A 21,635-nucleotide genomic window follows, 5' to 3' on the forward strand; every position below is an offset into this window, starting at 1 on the left:
ATGGAAATGAAGGAAAAACGTGTTAACCTTATTTTTCTGATTCAGTTTATCCCATTTTAATCTCGTCTGAATTTTTTTTCTCCCAAATGCACTTTACTGCATTATTCTCTGACTGCAAAAGCAACACAAAGCATAGTATTTACTTACATGGACATCAGACAGGTTTGCGTTCAAATTGTGCTACTTCCTGGCTGTGTGCCTTGTACATAGTACTTCCATCTTTATGCCTTAGTTTTCTCATCTGGAAAGTGGGTATTATTATAACTACTTCATAAGATGGTTATGAAGATGAAATTAGGAAATGCCTATGAAGTGCTTAGCACAGTCTGGCACAGTAGCTGTTCAATAAATACACAGCTCTAATTATGTTCAGTGCAGGAAAAGGAAAGGTCTCAGATACCTGGACAGAGCTGGAGCCTACGACCCGGCATTTTCTGTGTTGTAATGAAAAGAAAACATGAATCTGACTGCAGAGCCTTGGAGAATAAAGGTGACCTTCTCTTTAGGACAGCCTTTCTCAGCCAGGGTTCATCTGGAACACAGAACGCAGAAAATGACTGGCGTGACTATTTCCTCTCCTCCTACCCTCCCGCCCCCCCAAGGATGCTACAGAATGAACACCATTCCAGAAGCACAGGGAAGCTGATTCATTATAGACAGTGCATGATTTAGGCTTCATTGAGCACCGGGGCTCAGCAGGAATGTCACCTCCCTAAGTCCTCCTGACAAGCCTCTCCTTCCTTGAATCTTCTCACGCCTGTCAGTTCAGTCTCCCTCCTGCACACACGATTGGTTCCTAGAACACCATTCGTTTGTTCCTTCCCCATATGGTGCTCGCCACATACCCGATAGCTCTGCTGGGTGTCACCTTGCCTGAAAGCATCACTGTCTCCCATCCTTGTGTACCCTCCTCCATCTCTGCGATTGCAGTGAAGACTGTCTCCAAGAAACTTACTGCCAATAACGGGACTACACAGCAGCAAACAGGATTGACGTGGTGTCTTATTTTTTTTTCCACACATATGACTTTTTTCAGTCGCCTGGATCCCTTGATGTTTTTCAGTGCCTCTCCTTGACAAAAACTATAGAATCACCGCGGCACTTAACCTGTGTCATGAGTTGTGCTACCGAGGTGTTTGCATGGCAGAGACGGGTGCTGGATGGCAGAGCGAGTGTGCTCTTCCTGGTCCAGTCCTCGTTCCTGGTTCTCTGTGGTGCTGACGAGGCTCGTGCTGCCGCCCAGAGACAGCAGGCACCTTTTTAGGGGGAGTAGCTGGAGGTGAGAATGTCCTCTGTTAGTAAGGAAGAACACTGGCAAACAATTAGCAGTGTTTCCCACAATTCATATAATGGAATATCATACAGCCATTCGTTTTTGAAGAATATTTATTGACATTGGAAAATGCTCACAATTATGTTAGAGAAGAAAGCAGGATACAATCTATAAATACAGCATGATCCCGATCTTGTAGTAAAATAAATTAGATATGCATAGAAAAAACAGGACAGAAATACACTGACATTAACAGTGATTATCTCCGAACGTTGGGATTTGGGGTGAATTACTCTTATTTTCTGCGTTTTCCAAATTTTCCACAATGCACATATATTACTTTTATAATTGGGGGTTGGGGGAGGAAGTCAATACAGGTGACAACTAGTACTGGGAGGTGGGAAGACTGATGTGGTGGTTGGGGGATGTTTAGTGCTTGTACCTTGATGGCCCGTGTCCTCGTTTATAAAGGAGGGATGAGAGCGTCTGATGTGCCGGCCTCCCCGGGCCACTGGGTGTATAAGCGGGTCCCAAGTGTCTGTTGATTGTTACTGTAGAGCAGCGGCTCAAGTGCCTTATTTCTAGGACACGCCCCTCTGCACCATGTCAAAGGTCAGGCGGGAGATTGGCCAGTATATTCTCATCACCGCCCCTCCTCATGCCAGGCAGCTATCTGGGGAGCCTGCAGCCCTGGTCTGGATCAGACTCCGGGTCCTTCCTTGTTTGAAATACAGTACTAACCAAGCGAGTTTCCTGGCTCACACTTCAACCCTAGGTCACCTCCCAACTTACAAAGTTCTGGGTTCTGCTGACACAGTTATTGCTTAAAGTGGCCTGAGAATTACCACTCTCCCAGCATTCCAGAGTCGTAAGGAGGCACAGTGTGGGCCCAGGTGGGCAGGGTGGTCAAGGGGAGGGACAGGGGCTTGGAGTCAGGCTGGCTGCAGGTGGCTCTTACTTGCTGTGACATCGGGTAACTTACTTAGGCTTTCTAGGGATGCTCTCGAATATGAGATGCGATGGGGTTACAGGAGATAACATGGATGAAAAGCCCAGCACGCAGCAAGCATGCCACAGATGTTAGTTCTCTTTCCATGTGCAAGATGAGGTCACTCTCAACATGTCCCCCTGCAAATTCTTTCTTCAAAAACAAAGCTTAGTGCCCAGGGCAGGGAAACTGAAAATGAAACAGAACTCATTGAAAGCAGATCACAGCTATGTAAACAGGACTGTTCAAACACCAACTGCATAAAGCTGATAAGATGGTATTTCATTAAACATGTCTTCATTTAGGGAAGCTGACTCTCATGCCAAAGCTATTTGATTATAGAAATTATAAAAATACTTTAAAAATGCATTTGTAGAATGACGTAACAAAAATATTTTCTTTTTTTTTCTAAGCTTTTCTCACTTAATCTAAAATTATGAATTGCCAAGTTTCCTTTTGTTTACTGTTGTTAAAACATGAGTCCTTCAGAACTTCGATTCCCAAGTATTTCAGATGACAACCGAAAAATGTATTCTTCCGAGCTTTACAGAGTAGCCTGGATTTATTATTTTGTTTAAAAACCAACTCAGGGTCATTCTTAGAAGAATTAGTCCATGGGCCATACTGTTGGACAGATACTTTGTGGGCCAACTAGCATGTCCTTCGGGAAACACTGTCCCCGATTTGCGATGCGTCCAGTTTTTCACTGTCCCTGCCTTCCTATCCAGTTTTCAGTTGGCCTTTTGCTGCTTTCAGTAGGCCTGCCTTCCATCTAGCAGATTCCGCCTTTGTTATTTTTCTGTGGGCTGGAAAGCCAGATAACTAAACATGTTAGAAATATATGCAAATTTTAGTAAAGAGGCAAAAAGTGAGATTCTTGAGGCTCTCTCCCATAAATAAACTGCCAGAAACTTTGTGACATTTATTTTGGGGCTCAAAGGCCTTTTAAAACTCAATTCCTGATTTGTTGTTTTGCCAGAGAAGTGACTTCTGGATAAATGACATTTTACTAATACTTCATGTACTTTACCTACCTTATAAAGGATATTATAAGTGAGATATGGATGTAAAAGCACTTTAAGAAAGCATGAACTGCGAAATAGTATTGTTTATCCCATGTATCTATAAAGAAACACACACAGATGGCTAAATTGAATCAACCCCAATATTTTATTTAATTTAAAGTTTTAAAAGGCAGTGGTTAAGCACATTATCTATGTGTATATATGTATGTATACATACGTACATACATACATACATACATAAAAGGAAACCAACCCCTTTTCAACTTTAGCCACTGATTTAACTAGGCCCACTGTCTATTGCATGATTCATTTTCTACTTCTTCATATGACCAATTTTAAAAGTAAAAATAAACAGCCTTAATCAGTTTAACAGTAACTATTTGTGTTTCTTTTTTTTTTTTTAAATAAATAAGGTTACCATTAAACTGATCACCTGGTAGAAAGGTAGAATGCACACACACCAGCACACACAGTCCCCAATTTAAAACGTGTGACGTATGAATGACCTATATGTACAAAAGGGTGCTGCTAACCTCCCACCCCCAGCAGAGCCCACAGAACTCCCAGTACTCAGGAGTCCCCGTCCCCTCTGCTGGGTTGGGGGACGTGTTCCTGGCCCCGAGACCTCAGAATGCATGCTCCCCGTGCAATGATACAGCTGGGGGTTCAGTTCCATGGTACTAGTGTTCAGGTACGTGGGAGAATAAATAGGCATTTGTAGCTGCCTCGGAACTAAACCATCATTTATAACTCTCTGTAGGGAGAAATGTATTCTGAAGTTCTAGAGAAGTGACATACAAACTTTTAGAGTGTAATCAGTTTGCAAGTCTGGGGCTGTGTGTGTGTGTTCGTGTGTGCATTTCTATGTATTTATACAAAATTGAAATGAAGTGAAGAGTGGGGCTAGGTTTATGGAGCAGCTGCTTGGCGTCCACTTAGTCCTGATCTAACAAGTCACTTGTCTCAGCCCTTAGTTAGCAGCGCATTCTGCTGATCACGTGCCTCCGTCCGCTGGAGAGATCCAGAAGGGGCAGCTCACACAAGTGAGAGGAAGGACACGGCTAAATCTTCTGCTAAGAATCTTGGCAAACAGATCTGCCAGGTTCAACCGAGGCTGCTTTATAGAATGAAGTCCTTCAGTTGCAGCCTGATGACATGGAATTATCTGTTTTCTGCTTCTAGCCCCTGCAACTCCGTCTAACTGCAGCTCTGTATGAATGCCTCAATATCGCAAAAACACAGGATCACCTCTTAAATACGCTGGATTTCTCAATGAGTAAACCAGTTAATGTGTTTCTAGCCAAAGCAAGGGCATAAATGTTTTAGAGAAAAGATTCCCCTGGAGCTACAGAGAAAAGGTGCTGATAAAAGCAATACTGAGAGTCGAGCAGGTGACGCTTTCAGTCTGTGTCGGAGCTGGTCTCTTCGATGACAGAATACTGGTTGAGTGCTTCCTCCAAAGGCGTTATTGTCCCATCAGGTTTTAGTCCCATTGGTTTAAGCAACTCCTCTCTGGAAAAAGAGATAAAAGAGAGAAAAAAAAAGTATTCACCAGCATTACACAGACACCCCTCCCCCCAACCCCAATCCACATCCTTTTAAAAAGAAAAGTCTTTAAAAACCAAAGTATTTTCCTCAAGCTCTCTCTGTGTGTTTGTAACAGGAAAGATGAAAGGGGCATGGAAAGAAAAAGAGGGAGATAAAAGACTTCATTCACACAGGCCAAACCTACTAAGCCAATTAAAAGTATGAAAAGTCAAGGTCTAAATGGGCTCAGGACCAGGAGCAGGTCTCTTCTGTTTTTAATAATTAACTTTCTTTTTTTTCCTTTTGTGGATTCATTTTGTTTTAAGTGGAAGCTACCAAAATTCATCTGTCCCAGTGGGCCAGGCACAGTTAAATGGCTGATTTGATACATGTGGATTTCATTCAATGGAATAAATCTGTCAGATTTATTTGATTTGCCTCTCCAGTCTCTAGTGATACATAAGTACTTATTGATTCATTTTAAATCAGTTGGCCTTCCCCAACTTTCTCCCTCCCTTTTCTTTCCTTCTCTTTTTCTCTCTCTCTCTTTCTCTCCTTTCCTTTGTTCTTCTTTTTTTAACACCCAGTTGCTTTTGTTTGTGGCAGTTTAATTATAGCATTGACGGCCATTTTAATCTCTTCAAAGCTCCCCAACTGCCTCTTTTCAGCTAATCCAATTATATCTACTCCACGAGTTACGGCCTCATCTAAAGATGATTAATTATTGATTAAGCCAATCAAAAAGCATTAGGAAAGATTTATTTAATCTTTTCACAGGCTCTCATTTATTACATGGAGATTATGGCGAATGTACCTGTTGAGTTGCTAACTCTAGTCCTCCTAGCCCCAGAAGGTCTGCAGCGTTACTTTCAGAGCAGCGTTGAGTTGGCACATGTGCTGCCAAAAACTTATTTCTCATGGAAACAGGCATCACCCCCTGAAAACATGTCTAAAACTGAGAACCCATATGGCAGCAGTTGGTGGGATGTGGAGTGAAGGGAAATACGAAACCCTGCCCTCCTTCTGCCTCCTTGCTCTTGTCCCCTTAGGCCGGCACAAAGCAGGGCTCCCTCCTGGGAAGGACCAGCCGCAGACAGCGTGAGGGTGTTACGGGTGCAATGGAACATCCCGGGGCGGTGTCAGAACAGCAGTGGCCAAGGAGAAGCCAACAGGAGCCTGATTAGGCAGCTCTGGTTAGCACAAGAAGACCATTTCTGCGAGTGTGAAAAGTCTGAGTAGTGTGGGTGGCTGACTGGCTACGTTGAGGCTCCCCAATATTAGAAAGTAGGAAACATGTTTCCTGATCCAAGAAACAGGGTCAGAATCATAGAGTTTAAAGGTGAAGGGGCCTTAGAGATCATTTAGTCCAACCCCCTCCTTTAATAAAGGAGACTGAGTGACTTACCCAAGGTCACAGATTTAGTGGCAAAGTTGGACGTGGGACATAGGACCACTCCCGAATCCCAGTGCAGGGCTCTGCAGCGTCCGAATTCACTGCTCTAACAGCACTGGAGGAGCACACCCTGAGTTCAGCTGTGCAGTGTCTGTTCAATAACTACATGCCAGGAACTATGTCATATACTGGGGAGAAAAGGAGACTGGGCACAGCTGCTGCCCTTGAGCAGGTGAAATACATGTGTGAAAAGTAACTTAGAACAGAATGGGGTACAATGCTGTAAGAGAATCACGCAGAACTTGTCAGTCCTGACAGAAGCACACGCCAAACTGCCTGGGTGGGTGGGGACGGCACCTCCAATGAGGCCTATGCCAGGCGAAGCAGGCAAAGGAGACCTGGCAAAGGGCCCTGTCTGGCCCATCTCCTCATGTGATTGCAGACCTTTGTGGACTGCGTCAGTTTCTCTGTTTCCGTGTTCTCATAAAGCTGGGAGAGGCCCAATGTGTGGGGAGTGGGCAAGGTCCGTGAAGCAGGGACAGGGGATAAGGCTGCAAGGGCCTAAATGCCAAAGTACGGAGCTTGGGCTTTGCCCGTCAAAATGCCCATTCAGGCTTGTTTTATAGAGAACAATCTCTGGCGGCAGTGTGGCAGGTGCCCGGGGAATGGGGGACGCAGGTGGCAGAGACGAGTCGTTAGGATGTCACTGTGACAGCGCGAGAGAGACAGAGCTGGATGACAATCTGTGGTCTGGTGGAAGGGCAGGGGGCTGGCAGGTGAAGGGGAGTAAGAGTGTCCCTGTGGCTGGTGACCATTCACTGGAACAGGAACATAGTGGACAGAGCAGACTTGGGGGGGAAATGCTGACACCCCAAGAAAGTGAAGAGCCTGAGGTCCTCGCATGACGACCAGGTAGAAACGTTCAGTGGGGCACTAGAAATGATCTGTTTCCATTAAAACTCCTTTCTAGCACGGATATTCCCTACAGGTATCTGCACTCTTATAGTTTCTCGTTCTAACTGATGGTGCTGACGGACTCTGTGACAGGGGACACTATGTACTAATAACTGATACAAGAGGAAAAGGGGCCAATCTGCTGGCAATGAAACATAAAGGGATAAGCAAGTTCAAAGGTCTGAAGAGGCTGGTGGACGTGAGGGTCCGTAAGGCAGGGTGGGAAAAGGGTTGGGGCAGGTAGGAGCAGGGTTAGCAGATGGGACTAGAGAAATTCTTCCAAGACAATGACGAATTGCTGGGTGGGTAAACCATCGCCCTGACACCACTAACGCACTGCATGTCTCTGATAACTGGATGGTGCGGGGCCAGCGAGCAACTGCACAAAGCAGCCAGCTTTCCCATTCAAACCCAGGCGCTTTATGTTCAAATCAAGTCCACCGGTTTCATTCCTACTCCCTAATCCCATTTTACAATGAACATAATGAAGAACATTAAAGGGCCCCATATTTTAATTCCCACCTATGAAGTAGTCTTCCCATTTATATTTTGGGTTCTTTGTAGCACTCCTCCACTAGCATGGAAGCGCCTCTGAGGGCATGAATTCTTTTCTTTTCCACTTGGCTCCACGTTGACACCAGGACTTGCTGATATTTCTGGAGGAGAGGTGTCAGTGATAACTGGCCACATACGCATGCATTCGTGCAAATGTGATGTAGTGGGACAAAAAAGATCTGGAGCCAGGAAGTCTGTCTGAAGTCCTGACTCTTCTACTTACCAGCTGTGTGATCTTGGGCAAGTCTCTAAGTCTCAGTTTCCCCATCTGTGAAATGGGGATAAGGATAATACTAGCTCTCCCTACTTCCCACTGATGATGTAAGTAGTAGCAGTAACAGTACTAGTAGTGGTAGTAGTAATAGTAATAATAATGTAGATGGAAGAGTTCTGTGGTCTGTAAACATTAGTTATTATCGGGGTATAACAAAAGGCACATACACATAGGTTTTAGATTCAGACAGCCCTCGGTCCTAATCCTGGATCTACCACTCACCAGCAGTAAGACCTTGAACTCTGAACTTCTCCATTATCTGTAGAATTGGGATAGGAATACCCAGCTCACTGAGTTGTCATGACAGCAAAAGGTCGTTATGCATAGAAAGTGCAATGGCTGGAATGCAGGTGGAACCCACAGGTTGCATTTCCTCTCCTTTATGTGCTTACAGAAAGTTTCCCCATCTTTGGGAATTATGTGGGGGAAGAATAAGCAGAAGGAAATAAAAGACATGGTCCCTGTCCTCAAGAAGCTTTTAGTCAGTTCAGAAGGTAAAACACACACACATTTAACAATAGAAAAAGAATTACAGAACAGCAGATCAACAAGCTCGAAGTGATTAACAGGCAGAGCCCTGCTTTCCCTAGCTTGACAGGTCACCCATACACCCTTATCGTAACTGAACTTGTTCGAAGGAGGTATCTTGCCTGTTTGGGAGCAGAGGGAGAGAGGTTCACTTGCAGATGTGTGACTGTTTTTTCTTATAGACCCAAGGGTTACTTTTCAAACCCCTATCCTAACATTTCTGACCTTCCTTTCTTATCACACAATGAACAGCCCACAAGTAGCAAAATGAAATCTTTGCTCTAGAGACTCATTCCTAAAAGGTCTGATAAATGACCTGGTCATACAGACTGTGTCATTCGTTAAGTGCTGTTGTATCTAGATCAGCAAGGTGTGGACAGAGAATGGGCAGCTTTAATGAAGACCACAGAAGCGTTATGCCACCAGTCGTATGGGCTATGCACATGTGGCAGGGACACGGGGAGATGGGGACGCTGATCACAGGCTCCTTGCAAGAGATGGACTCGGGGCCAGACTGAAATGGCAGTGACGGACATGGCTTCATGGGCAGAGAGGCATCTCAGCAGAAGAATTAGTCAAGCAAAGGCACAGAAGCAAGAGTTAAGTGTGTGTAGGGACTGGCAAGCAGGCTGGGTGGGCTGAGGTAAAGGCAGAAGAAAGCTCAAAACAAATACAGGGTACAAAAGAGAATTTGAATGGAGACTTTGAAATCCTAGGCTGACAAATCTGGATTATAGTAGAGGTATTTTTGTCTTCCATTGCAGGGGCCCTACATTTATGAATACTTTTTTATTAAGAATCTCATTACAATATTGCTCTCTGACTTATTAAAAATGTCCCATGCTTTAATTATGCAATTTTCATATCCCCATGTGTTTAGCGCAGTGCCTTGCAGATGGCAGATCCTCCATAAGTGTGTCTGAGCCAAATTTAGGTGCAGTTGATTCTATCTTGCCCTTTCACAGAAAGGAAAGGCATGGTGTTTTATGGGACTCCTAATGAGTAAACCACGACCAAGAGAAAAGCTAGACTTTTAGGTAGAAGATTCACTTTCATCATCAAGATCCAGAGTTAGGGAAGGTCCTGGCATTTTACAGGAAATTCTGCATCATGCTTTCCAGGGATTTCTTGTTTTCTGCTAGACTGTAAGCAACTTGAGGGCAGAGTCCATGTCTTATCTGTCTGTGAATTGTGTATGTAGTACAGGATGGGGCACACAGTAGGTGCTCAATAAATGTTTATTGAAAGACTATGATACATGGATCGTGGCATAAATGGAGAAGGGTAGAGAACTATTTGTCAGGAATCATTCTTGTGTTACTTCAATTGTAATTATTTCCCTGATGAGTCAATGTCACCAGACATCCCGACAGTCCAGCAGAAGTCAGGCCCTCTCGTACCACACAGCCAGGCCCCTTCCCAACCACTAATTGGCGTAGATTCAGCTTCTCATATATGGGCATCGGCAGGTCTAGACTCTAGTCTCACATCTTCCACTAACCTGCTGAGTGTCCTTGGGCAAGTCATTTCCTTCTCGGGGCTTCAGTCTCCCCATCTATAAAATGAAGGGGTTGGACAAGATGATCCCCAAGACTCTGTCCTAAGAGTCTAAGTATTAGGCTACTATGTAATTTTGATCTATTTTAAAAGCTTCTAGGTTTTAAGACACTAAAAGTCAATACTGTTAAGCTTTGGTTTTTAATATTCTAAGCCTAAGAGTGAAGCACAGCATTCTACCTAATTATCACTGACATCCACCAAGACCAGAAACCCTTTCTCCAAAACTATCAGCAGATGATTAGAATGATAACAAGAGTAATTCAAAGCAATGGCAAGGGTGACAAGGAAGGCTCTAAATTCAATCACGGCCATCAACAAACAGGCAATGTCATGAAGTTACTGGTCCTACATTATGAAGGTCCTCTCTAAAAAGGATGGCTAGGTGTCAGGTACATATACATCAGGGTTAAACAACGATATTGTATATTGAAATGTGCATCAGGATTAAGATATTCATATAGCAACAACTCCTTCATACTTACCTTCAATGCTACACACAGGCCTTAACACAAGTTAAGACTGCCCTCGTTATCATCAAAAAGTACAGTGATGTCTACTGGATAAAGAGCCCATTCTAGGCACTCTGACAGTATCATGGCGGGCTTCTCATCTGATCAGGCATCTGGCCAGGGAAGAGATAAGCCTCCAAGAATGTTCAACTGGAACGAAACATCATTTAGAAATTTGATCTTACTAAACGATAAGGAACCATAATCTATAAGGGCTTGGCCAGGCATGAGGACACAGATAAAGCACGTCCAAGAAAGGAAACCCTATTTTGCCCCAGCCTAACCCTTAGGACTGCTAATGGAAACGAAAAAATACTTTCTTAAAGATTTAGGGGTGGGAGATTATGGGATTTATACCGTATTTAAAATTTTCTGGTCTGTTTTTTTTTCCCCCAGGTATATTTTAACATTTTCTTGAGCCACCATTTCCCTGTAAGTATGGTCCTCTGGGATCCCTGGGCTTATACAACTTCTCAGAACCTTAGAGAAGGTTCCACTTTTTAGGGCTTCTGGTTCCTATGTAGCTCTTTCCCCCCAAAATGACAGTGCAATATTGGGGCTCAGATACTAACATACCCAATCGCACATTCCAGAATAGGCCAGATGTGTATGTGTATAAAACACCTTACTTGACCTGGAAGCAAGAGAATACTCTTGCCCACAGCACATGTTTTTGTGCAATACAAACAAAGCATTCAATTCAAGTGTACTTGTTGAAAACCAGGACATAATTAAGCAGTTGGTAAAACGCATTCTTGTTTCCCACTTGCAGATCTCCCAAGAGTCCCTTCGAATTTACCTATACGAGTTTCAGCTTCTCGCTTGCCACTTAGCTTGATAACGACTCAAAAATCATTCCCTTGTTTTCAAGGGCTCTTCTTTCTTGTCTGCTCTGTGTACTACAGGGCAGTATTGACACATGGAATTAATGACAGGGTCTGTAATGAAACAACAGTCATGCAAACACCGGTCTGCTCTTTTGATAAAACAGCATGTTAGAGACCTATTCACCTCCCTCTAATTGAGTACTGCATAATAGTTCCCATCCTTTTATGTAACATATTTTGTTCTATGATTAGAAAGGAAGAAAGGAGGGGGAACCTATGAGGCATTGCTTCCTTTAGTCACTCCTGATTAATTCTCTGTTTTTAATGAGGGTGGCTGTTATTTAGGCAGGTTCTGTGACATACTTGTTTTGTTGACTTCTGCACAATGTATAACAAAACCCAGGATGGGATAATTGGGAACCGTTTCTTTGGCATAGGGATTCCTGCTCTTAATGTAAGGTTGGCTTGGCAAAAGAACCCTGACATTTTAAATTAGCCATTTCATATTTAATTTACTTTCACATTTGAAAGATAGGATGAAAACCTGGTATATAAATAAAGCCTTTTAATTAATGCAGAGCTTTTCCAAAAATGCCTGCTAGAATGGAGGCTGGGATGGCCCAAGAAAGAAGCTCTGTCATCTTTGCTCTAATTCCAAGTCTGAGAGTGCATCTTACTTCAGGATTTCAGCATCACTGGAATAGTCCATAATCCACTGAAGGACAACAGATTTCCCAGTAATTTATGATATTCTTATAAGTCTTTTTAACCCTTTTTTCTCACATAAATAATATTTTAATCTTTGCCCCTTGTTAATATGTTCAGTTATGTACTGTGAAAGTGTCCTTTGGACCTTGATTCTTCATCTTTCATTACATCTTTCATCTAATGGCTTCCTAGTACTGACCGGTTATACTAATTTTTCACTATGCCACTAACCCAGGAGGCAGGAAGTACCTGGTGGCTTTTCTATAGCAAATTCTAGGTTCAGGCTGCATCTTTCAAAAATGATTCTGAGGTCCTTCCCTCAGCCCTCACCATTGTGCTTTGGGATTGGGTACAAATGGGTACATTTTTTTTAGCATAAAAAAATGATAAAAATATTCCCAAGACAAGTGCATATGACCTTCTGTCCACACCATGTCCTTCCATCTTGTAAAGGCAATTGGGAGTTGCTTTAACATTCTCAAGAAACAGTTGAAAGTTGGTTTCTTGATGTGATCACACTAAATATAAGAATTTGTTGGAATACCTATAATCATTTTCTTTTCAAAACAGTTAAAATACCTTATATTAACATAAAGTCATAGCAATTTTTACTGGTTTCCTTTATATAAAGCTTTTTCTTTTCTTTCTTTCTTTCTTTTTTTTTTTTTTTTTTTGATATCAGCATTTTAGCACCTGACCTGATGTTTGAGAAGAGCTCAGCTATGGAATGAAAGAGTAGGAGTACATGTTCCCCAAATCTTAATTCTCTTCTCAGGTAAATATGCTTACTATCTGTCTTTGTGCTATGCCTTTGTTTAAAATATAGAATGTCTTATTAAAAATAATCAAACTGACAAGTTTTTGTGAGCTGTCGGTAATTTTCAACATAATATATGATCTGGAGTCTGAAGATTGAGAACTGACTCCTGGCTATGTCGTTAGTCAGATGCCTGATCTCAGATCACTTAATCATTGGTCCCATTTACTCCTCAGTAAAATACCTCTTGTCCTATTTAATTCACAGGGCTGTTTTAATAGTCAACGGAGATAATACATATGGGAGCACTTTTTAAACCTTAAAGCACCATGTAAATATTAGTCTTTTATTATTGTTCTCACTTCTGTTAGAAGATCTCATGCAAAGCTTCTAAAACTGTGCTATCTACCTCACAGTAAACAGCATGGTTAAAATATAGAGAAAGTGTGTAGGGACAGTGCTAGAAGCATAAAATTCAGTTTTATACTGAAGTGAGGGTGTTCTTTATTATTTCTTGGTAATTTCTCTATAGAACTTTTCTATCCTATTGTTCAAATTAGCAAAACAAATATTAATAAGAGCATGCCAACTGACATTGTTACTAAGTTAAGCAGTAGAAATAGAAGGTCTTACATGCTCTTCCCAAGTAGAAAGACTTAAAAGTTAAAGGAGCAGGGCAGCTAAGAGCAAATGGCCAGTGGAGATTATTCTTATCTGATGTTGCACTAATAGAAGCCCGTTCAGCTAGTGCTTACACCAAGAGCTCAGAGTAGTCATTCCTACAGAGTTCAAGGACCATGGCTACCAACAGGCACTACCAAGGTAGCATGACATCCTACGGAAGAGTTAGCTAGCCAGAGGAAGGGCGCTCTCTAACCAAAGATATCGTACAATAGGAAGTTTCTCAAATTCATCCTCCACTGCCACTTTAAAGGTATATCAATTTAATGATGCGAACAGCGCTAATAGAAATATAATTGTAAGCTACAAATATAAGCCATATATGTAATCTTAAATGTTATAGTAGCCACATTGAAAAAGTAAGAAAAGATAAATTACTTTTTACATATCTTGTTTGACCCAATATATAAAAAATATTATTTCAATGTAAAAACCATATTAAGCAATCGAGATATTTTACATTCTTTTTAAGTACAAAGTCTTTGATTAAAGTCTGAGTACTTGACACTTGCAGGACATCCGGATTCAGACTAACCACATTTCAAGTGCTCAACAGTCATACGTGGCTGGTGGTTACAGTGTTGGGCAGTGGAGATCTAAAGGACTTTCTGATGTAAGTAATTCAGGTCTTACACTTTTGTACCTACAATAGCTCTCACAGTGCTTTAAAAAATCGGACCACATTTCTGAAATGTACCTGAGAAGCATTTCCTTGACTAACTCATCTGAAAGGTGGGTATAATCAGTTATTTTTGTAAGCAGAGTAAAGTAACTTATTTTTAAGGAAACAATTACGTTTTTATTACTTTTCAGCCACAAATCACCTGTCCCACCTTTTGTTAAGTTTAAAAAGAATCTTTGGATTAAAAGGAACTATTCCTAGATTTGTTCCCTGCATTTACTAAGAAAGCCATATCCCAAACACTGCACAATGGCTGACAATAAATAAATAAAATTACCGGTTAAAGAGTAGGTAAGAAAAGGAAGAAATGGGAAAACAATTATTATTTACATAAATGTAAATTTTAGAGGATTCTGATAGTAAAATATATAAGCAAAAAGGCAATGTGCCTAAATAGTGATGGGGTAAGGGTGGGGTCTAAGATGAATCCAGTCCTGGTTCCAATTAAGGAAATAAAGGGGATTAGAAAAGTCAAAACAAACCTGCAATATTATATCCCTTGGTGAGTTTAAACTTAGGTCAATCAATCTTCTCTCCCCTTTTCTGGAGGGGGCGGTAGCGTGACATACAGTTGTGAGCTGTGGCTGAGGTGAATGCAATTGTATTAGCTGCCCTGGACTTGTTGAACCACACACAATCCCATTCTAATCTCCGCATCAATTGCAGGGGCTTATGTTTTTCCAATTCCGAGAAGGACAGAGGAGGTGGAGAGGCAGGCACATTTCATCCCCCTTTCTATAATCTCAACCCCCAGGCCTAATGCTTATATTTGATAACGATTATAGTCATCTTCCCATATTAAAGGGATTCTGTACCCTGATATTTAAATTAGCCAGTCATGGACCAAAGTACCTTTCTGAAATTCCTTTCCAGCCCTGAATTTTATGACATCTGGCCAAGAAATGGAACTGCCAAAAGTATACTTTACAGTCTTAAACTATACAGGCTATTTTATAGAGCAGAAAACTGACCGTCAGATTTGGGGATCAGCTGTGCTCATGATGTCATCACACAGCAGGGAAACCACAGGGCACAGGGCACTGTGCTGGCTGGACATGATGGGATTTAGAGGGCTCAGATTACTCTCAAACTCTGAAGTCCTCCAGGGCCACTGCCAATCCCCTTAACGACATCTGTGACAAATACAATCCTTCTACTTAAAAATAAATCAACAAACCACTTGGAATACTAAGTCAGGTGGGGTATTCACTGGGAAGAAAACGTTTGAGCACTAGGCACTAATTTCTCCAGGGTCCTCGGAAAGCTAGCTGAGAAGGAGCTGCTAACCTGGCGAGCTCCTGAGGCAATGGCCACGTCCAGCACGGAGGCAAACACGGAAATGTACTTTTAATTTCTGCATTGGTGGTTTCCCAGCTTTGGTCGTGAATATCATGTCTACCCTACAGCAGGCTCAGGACCAGTCCTTGGTATGACCAACCTTAGTCATCACTTTGGTAAGTGCTTTGGCACGGGCCACTGTGGCTACCCACCATCCTGGTGCACGTCCTTCACATCTGCTCTCCTACGGATGGAAAAGAGGAAGGCTCTAGTGTCCATTCATTGGCCACGTCACCTCCAACCCTATCCTTGACTCACATGCCTTTCACTTCAGGCCCATGAGGAACATGAGGAAATGATTGCATTTTTGAGAAGGGAAGCTAACCAGACAAAGCTACAGTACACTCTTAGCGCAGTCAAGACTTGGTGGGGTACAGAACATCCTTAGGGGGACAGCCGAGGGGACTAACCAGCAGCACAAAGCTGAAGAGGATGGCTGGGGAGGGTTCTGGCAAACACTGACGCTAACAGACAGACATAGCACAGTGGACAGAGCGAAAGGCTTGAGTTCTGGAAAGTGAAGTTCCTAGTCTCGCTTTATTATGAAGCTAGAGAGAGAACGTATGTGAAGTGTTTTGTAAACTGTTAAAGGAAATGGATTACCACCAGACATTAGTGTGGGCCTTGCTTCCCCCCGTGATAAACCTGATTTAACATATTAATCAAATTATGAAAAAACAACTTGAGCTCTTTGGAAGGAAGATGTTGTATGTGAATACCAAAAATTTACCTTATTAATAAGAGTAAGTCTCTCTCCACCTGGAATGGTCATTTCTCCGTTTGTCTATTAAATACCTTATACTTCAAGGGTCAATACAAATGCTACCTTCCCTGTGACACAGCCCCCCATTCATCCACACAGAATGAACTGCTCCTTTTCCTGGGTGCTTACAGTTCAACACAGACCTTATCTTGTCATTATTTTCTTCTACCTTGTATTCTAGAATAGATTACAGCCATTCCCTTCACGAGAATGTGAGTTTTCTGAAGGTAGAGAAGCCCGTGCACCTCTGGCTCTCCCTCGTCCTCCTAGCACAGTACCTTACATAGAGTAGCTGCTTAATAAATGTTCTCTGAATTAAGACTACTTTGGTTGCATTGAGTCTACTTTGGCATCTTGTTTACCTCAGAAACAAAAACAAAACAGAACCCAAAAACCAACAACAGTGAAAAGAGAAGAAACTTAAGACAAACACGTAAGGTGCATAAAGAATGGCTTCATTCTTTGCGTTCCTGCTTTGGAACATACAGTTTTGTCTGACTGTTATTAGTGAGAGTAAATGTTAGAAAGCACACACAGGCAAACAATGTAAAAAACCCACCACACGTCATGCAAAAAGTCTGTGATTCTGGACTGTTCTCAAAGTTGCCTTTAGCTTCAATTTTAATGGCAAAATCAGAAACCATCAAAGCCAACACAAAGACGTATTTGCTCTGCTTTGTAATTACAAAAACCAGCGTCACCTTCAGATTGAGTTGGGCACCTTATCTGCTGGGTGTTTCTAGACAAGTACATATCTTCTTTGAGGCACAATTTAAATCAAGTGGAAGCCTGGGTATTTCAGACTTGATGTTTGTGTCTTTATTTGTTGGCAGCTTCTAGAATATGTGGATTTCCCTGACATTACAAGGAGAATGACCTAGCACTGTTTTCTGCCCCTGTTATAGGGATGCCTTATGAAATGGTCTTGTCTCTTTCAGTAAATCAAGTACCTGGACTGTAGTGCATTGTCTTAGGCAGTTCTTTCCCCCACCTCCCACTTTTCTAGCTTGGAGTTTACACATCCAGAGTATATAGGCCAGCTGAATAGCATCTGTGTTATCTTTTAAGAACTCTTGTTATTGATAATTTATGAAAATGAAATTTATGCAGTTAACTGGTTTGCTGTTCTAACACACTAATATGCTCCACTTGGGTGCTTGGAAACACTTCCTCCTCCAACCAGAGGGACTCTGTGAGTTCACATCCTAACTGTTGTATTTCTACACTGTATCTGATTAGCTGTATCAGGTCCTTTTGAAAACAGCCAAGCACAAATCCTATTTTTATGTATTCATTCCCAATTTGTTATTCCGCCTCCTATAGGTTTGCCATATCAGTATCTTCGCTTTGTCAATTCCTTCAGGGAAGGAACCTACCTGTTCTGTGCAGAAGTGTGGAGATGTCCTATGCAAACAGATAATGTCTTTGGAAGATTGTGAGCATAGTCAATAGTGAGCTGTATATGCTAACCTTCTTGGGAAAGGATGAACATTTAAAAAGACTACCGTGTTTCCCCGAAAATAAGACCAGGTCTTATATTAAGGTTTACTGCAAAAGACGCGTTAGGGCTATGTTCACAGGATGTCATCCTGAAAAATCCGGCTAGGGCTTATTTTCCAGTTAGGCCTTATTTTCAGGGAAACATGGTAGCTGGAAATCCCAAAGTTCTAGCCGACTAGCTTTGTAGACGATGAAGCTGCTTACTTCTAAGTAACTTCTACCACATTACCAGCATCATCTGAAAGACGCTCAGACTCTGCAGAGTGTCTAAAATACCCACCCATACTTGGCACACTCCCCATGTCAGCCTCTGCTTTTTAAACATTTCTACTCTGAGCCTCCTGCTGTACTCTTAGCCTTTGCTCGTTTCTTTGTGACACCTTTCTGTTAAATGGCTGGCTTTCCCATTCCAGTTGCTACTTCTCTTGACTGAGGGACACCAGCCATTACATAGTTGTGAAAAAGGAGATGAACAGAAGAAATTCACCTTTAAGTGGCAGCTGCCACCAACACACAGAAGCACTCACTCAAGATGGCTTAAAGGAGACAGTGACTCAATGTATGACTGGAAAATAGAGCAAATCAGGCAAGTGTGGAAGGAATTAATATTTTCTAATAACTCCTCCAAAATGACTAGTTGCTGATTAGTATATACTTGATTTAATTCTTTTTAAAACTGGCAATTTTTGGAGAGGAAGGAGGTGTGAAGCAAGAAGGTAAGGGGAGATTGTTTTTAGAACCCCTAATTAATACAAGTGTCTGCTTTCAGAAAAGCCTTCATTTGCGCTATTCCTTTTCACTTATTCTTGTTGTGTGCATGACATTTTAGAATTCTTGGTTTCAGCAGCAACCCAAAAAGATAGACTTGCAAACTTGCACATCAAGAGAAAAAAAAAAGCATCATGATTTGGAGAACAAAAACCAAAACAGACTAAAACAAAAAATACAAGCAGCAGCAAAATCACTGAACCTAACTTATAGCATCTTTTTGAAGACAGGGAGGTTAGTTGGTTAAATATCACAGAGATCTAGTAGTTACGATCCTGACTCTCAGATGTAAATGTTTAAGGATTGCACATCCAGAAGCGGCACATGTAGAAAAACCCTGGTAGCCAAGAGGTCTGAGCTACTGCTGCCTGGGCCACCCTGTTCCAATCAACATGGATTTCCAGAGTTGCTGTTCTATGGTAACTCTCAGTGAGAGAGACAAAGAAATAGAACATTTTTAGAAACCAAGCAAAAAATGGATGGGAATACAATACCTGGAAAGTTTATCAAGCATGTTGACAAGTTTCATGGCTTCATATTCTTTTTGTTCTTCTGTCATTTCATCTATAGGGTTTGGCATTGGTTCCTCTAAATGACCAGTGATAAGATTAATGCTACAAAAAGAAAAAAAAGTTATGCTGTATGTTTTTAAATTATGCTCTTTCTATACTTTTCTGGTCCAAGTTGTAAGTTATAAATAAGAAAGAGTATAATAGCCAAAAAAACTGGCAATAATAGCAATTTTATGGAATATAACTGCTATAGGAATTCTTTTTTAAATTTACTTCCCTACTAATTTGCTTTGGGAAATGGGTATTAACTATTATTTTTTAAAAAGTAAAACTAACTTGCCAACTTAAAAAAAAATAAAGCATGGCTGCTTTTTAAAAATATGAAATTTGGTGCCGTTAGGATAAATATCCTTGGATGCACAGCTTATTCATTAATTATAAGGGGACAAATAATTTCAGAGAGGGAGAAAACCATTTTGTGATACAGCATAAAACAAATATGTCAAAAAAAATTGGAAAAATGATGACAGAGAGGCTGGAATCTGAAAATGAAAGCATGCCAATTCATAATCTCAGGAAATTAGTCCATTAGTGAGACCACAGAAGGCAATGAGTGTTTAAATAATAAAAGGTAAAGCAGAAGAACAATTTTAATTAGAGTTGATCTGACCTAGATAAAAAAGGAATGAAATCTTGTCTACCAAGAGACAGGTATACCATCTGGCTTTCTGGAAATAGATTTAATAAAAGACTTAAAATGAATACGTTCCATAAACTTTGTACAAAGTTCTAATACCAAACAAACTATATCCTCTTAGATAAAAGCCACACTATTTTTTTTTTTTTTAGCAAGTGAAATTAAAGGTAATAATTCTTTCAATGGCTGCTAAATATAAATTAAACACGTTTCTGGAGAAGCAGACAAGCAATTATAACATTTTTGTACCAGCCAAGTACAGATGGTTTGTTGTTGATGATCAAGTGAAATATCCCTGCAAACAGCAAATTGCTAATAAACTGCTTTCTAAGGTCTACAAACACAGACGCTTCCAGGGCCAGGCCTTGAATTGGTCAAGTATAAACAACGTGGAGTGTTAGGACTGTGGTAAACTAGAGAACAGTGCTTGTCTAAGTGGGGGTAAAACATTCTGCGCTCATTGTCATCAATTAGGTCTTCTGGCGGCTCGCTCGCAAACCTGCTTTAGACTTTTACTTGGGCAAGTTAACTTTCTTTACTGACCAGGGCTTTTCTCATCTGGAGTAAGGGCAAGGCCACTAGATACTGTTATCTATTACTAAAAGATTTCCTTTTCTTTGGCTACATTCCTGAGAGGCTACATGACACACAGATTCTTGTGAAAGAACTCAGTGCTCACCATCCTCAGAAACCATATCTAAAACACCTGTATTGCCATTCTTGCATAGGCTTATGTCTAGAGCCATAGTTACAGTTTTCCTTCCAAAGCAGTGGTACCCATCCTTCCATCCCTTCTTACACAGCAAGCCAATATGTACAACAGACAACAGGGGAGCTTCTCAGGCAGAGGAGGGCACAGGGACGGCCAGAGCCCCTTCTATTTGTCTGTACTCACTCGCTTCCTCGTAAGGCAGCCCCGAAGGTACTTGCTGGAACTCTTGCGCTCAGGGGAAACCATCTGAAACCCAGTGATTCTTAGCCTTGGCTGTGCATTAGACTCACTACGGAGACTTTTAAAGAAAAGGTGTGGGCCTCACCTGAGACCAACTACATCGTTTCTTTTTGTTTTTTAAGTTTTCCAGCTGATTCTCATACACGATCAGTTAAGAACCACTGGGCTAGAGTGCCTAATTCAGACACTCATTGTGTGCTACTATTTTCTCTCCTTTTTTTTTCAGGTGTTTATAAAAACAGAGAAAAAGGCCCCTGCCTCCTCGTTAGTGGCCATTGACAAAAATGCTGAATGGGGTCATCACAGTGATTTCCCAAAAATCAAGAACAAAGAGGACCCAGACAAGGTTTCCGAGAACTACAGTTTTTAAGAGGTACCCAGATGCCATATTGATGCCACCCACCGATTACTTGCTTAGGCATGTAACAACGGGACATGTTTTCACTGGTGTCTCTTGTGCCACCTGCTAAATTAGAAAAACAACTGTCTTATAAATAAATAAGGTTCTTATTGCAGGCACATAGCACGTCCCAAGCTGACAAGGGAAATCAGGTCTTGGAAGGAAGTATAAGGGAAGGTAGATGTATTAATTGTGTGACTCATGCTCATTTTGTCTTGAGTGACGGCTTCTCTCAAGTTCTATGGCGGGGGATTTAAACAATCAGATCCACAGACTGTTTTGTAACATGATCACATGAGCACAAGCCACCAGGTGCCTCGGGGAAAATGTCAGGAGGACGCCTGGGAAACTGTGCCACTGTGGATACCACAGTGTACAAAGGTCAGGACGTGAAGTCCTGATCAGGGCACCTTTGATTCTCTTCTTGGTTCTTTCAAGGGTCTAGTGGAAGGGATGTCCGTTTT

At 41.7% G+C, this 21,635-nt stretch overlaps 2 protein-coding genes across 12 annotated transcripts in view; one reads left to right on the forward strand and one right to left on the reverse strand.

Annotated features, from left to right (window-relative positions):
- LOC109445784 (uncharacterized) overlaps nucleotides 1-21,635 on the forward strand; it is a 36,095-nt gene that overhangs the window by 13,650 nt on the left and 810 nt on the right. Inside the window, exons 3-6 of one of the 2 annotated variants that reach the window (XM_088796978.1) lie at nucleotides 10,983-11,018; nucleotides 12,804-12,896; nucleotides 14,074-14,172; nucleotides 20,998-21,144. In XM_088796978.1, the coding sequence (XP_088653104.1) occupies nucleotides 10,983-11,004 (22 nt within the window). In that variant the 3' untranslated portion in view covers nucleotides 11,005-11,018; nucleotides 12,804-12,896; nucleotides 14,074-14,172; nucleotides 20,998-21,144. Of the gene's footprint in view, nucleotides 1-10,982; nucleotides 11,019-12,803; nucleotides 12,897-14,073; nucleotides 14,173-18,255; nucleotides 18,394-20,997; nucleotides 21,145-21,635 lie in introns of those variants that run through there. The other variant, XM_088796972.1, reaches the window with a different exon arrangement.
- The window catches only part of RIC8B (RIC8 guanine nucleotide exchange factor B), a 98,797-nt gene continuing 78,530 nt past the window's right edge, over nucleotides 1,369-21,635 (reverse strand). For 2 of the 10 annotated variants that reach the window (XM_074326256.2, XM_019728438.3), the window contains 2 exons: nucleotides 19,105-19,224; nucleotides 1,369-4,798 (listed from right to left, as the gene is read on the reverse strand). In XM_074326256.2, the coding sequence (XP_074182357.1) occupies nucleotides 4,687-4,798; nucleotides 19,105-19,224 (232 nt within the window). In that variant the 3' untranslated portion in view covers nucleotides 1,369-4,686. Of the gene's footprint in view, nucleotides 4,799-10,018; nucleotides 10,073-10,559; nucleotides 11,525-15,679; nucleotides 15,764-19,104; nucleotides 19,225-21,635 lie in introns of all 10 variants that reach the window. The other 8 variants (XM_019728441.3, XM_074326258.2, XR_012494083.2 and 5 more) reach the window with 7 other exon arrangements.

This window comes from Rhinolophus sinicus, chromosome 1 (assembly GCF_057876585.1).
Source record: "Rhinolophus sinicus isolate RSI-liver-muscle chromosome 1, RSI-T2T, whole genome shotgun sequence".
Lineage (NCBI taxonomy): Eukaryota > Metazoa > Chordata > Mammalia > Chiroptera > Rhinolophidae > Rhinolophus > Rhinolophus sinicus.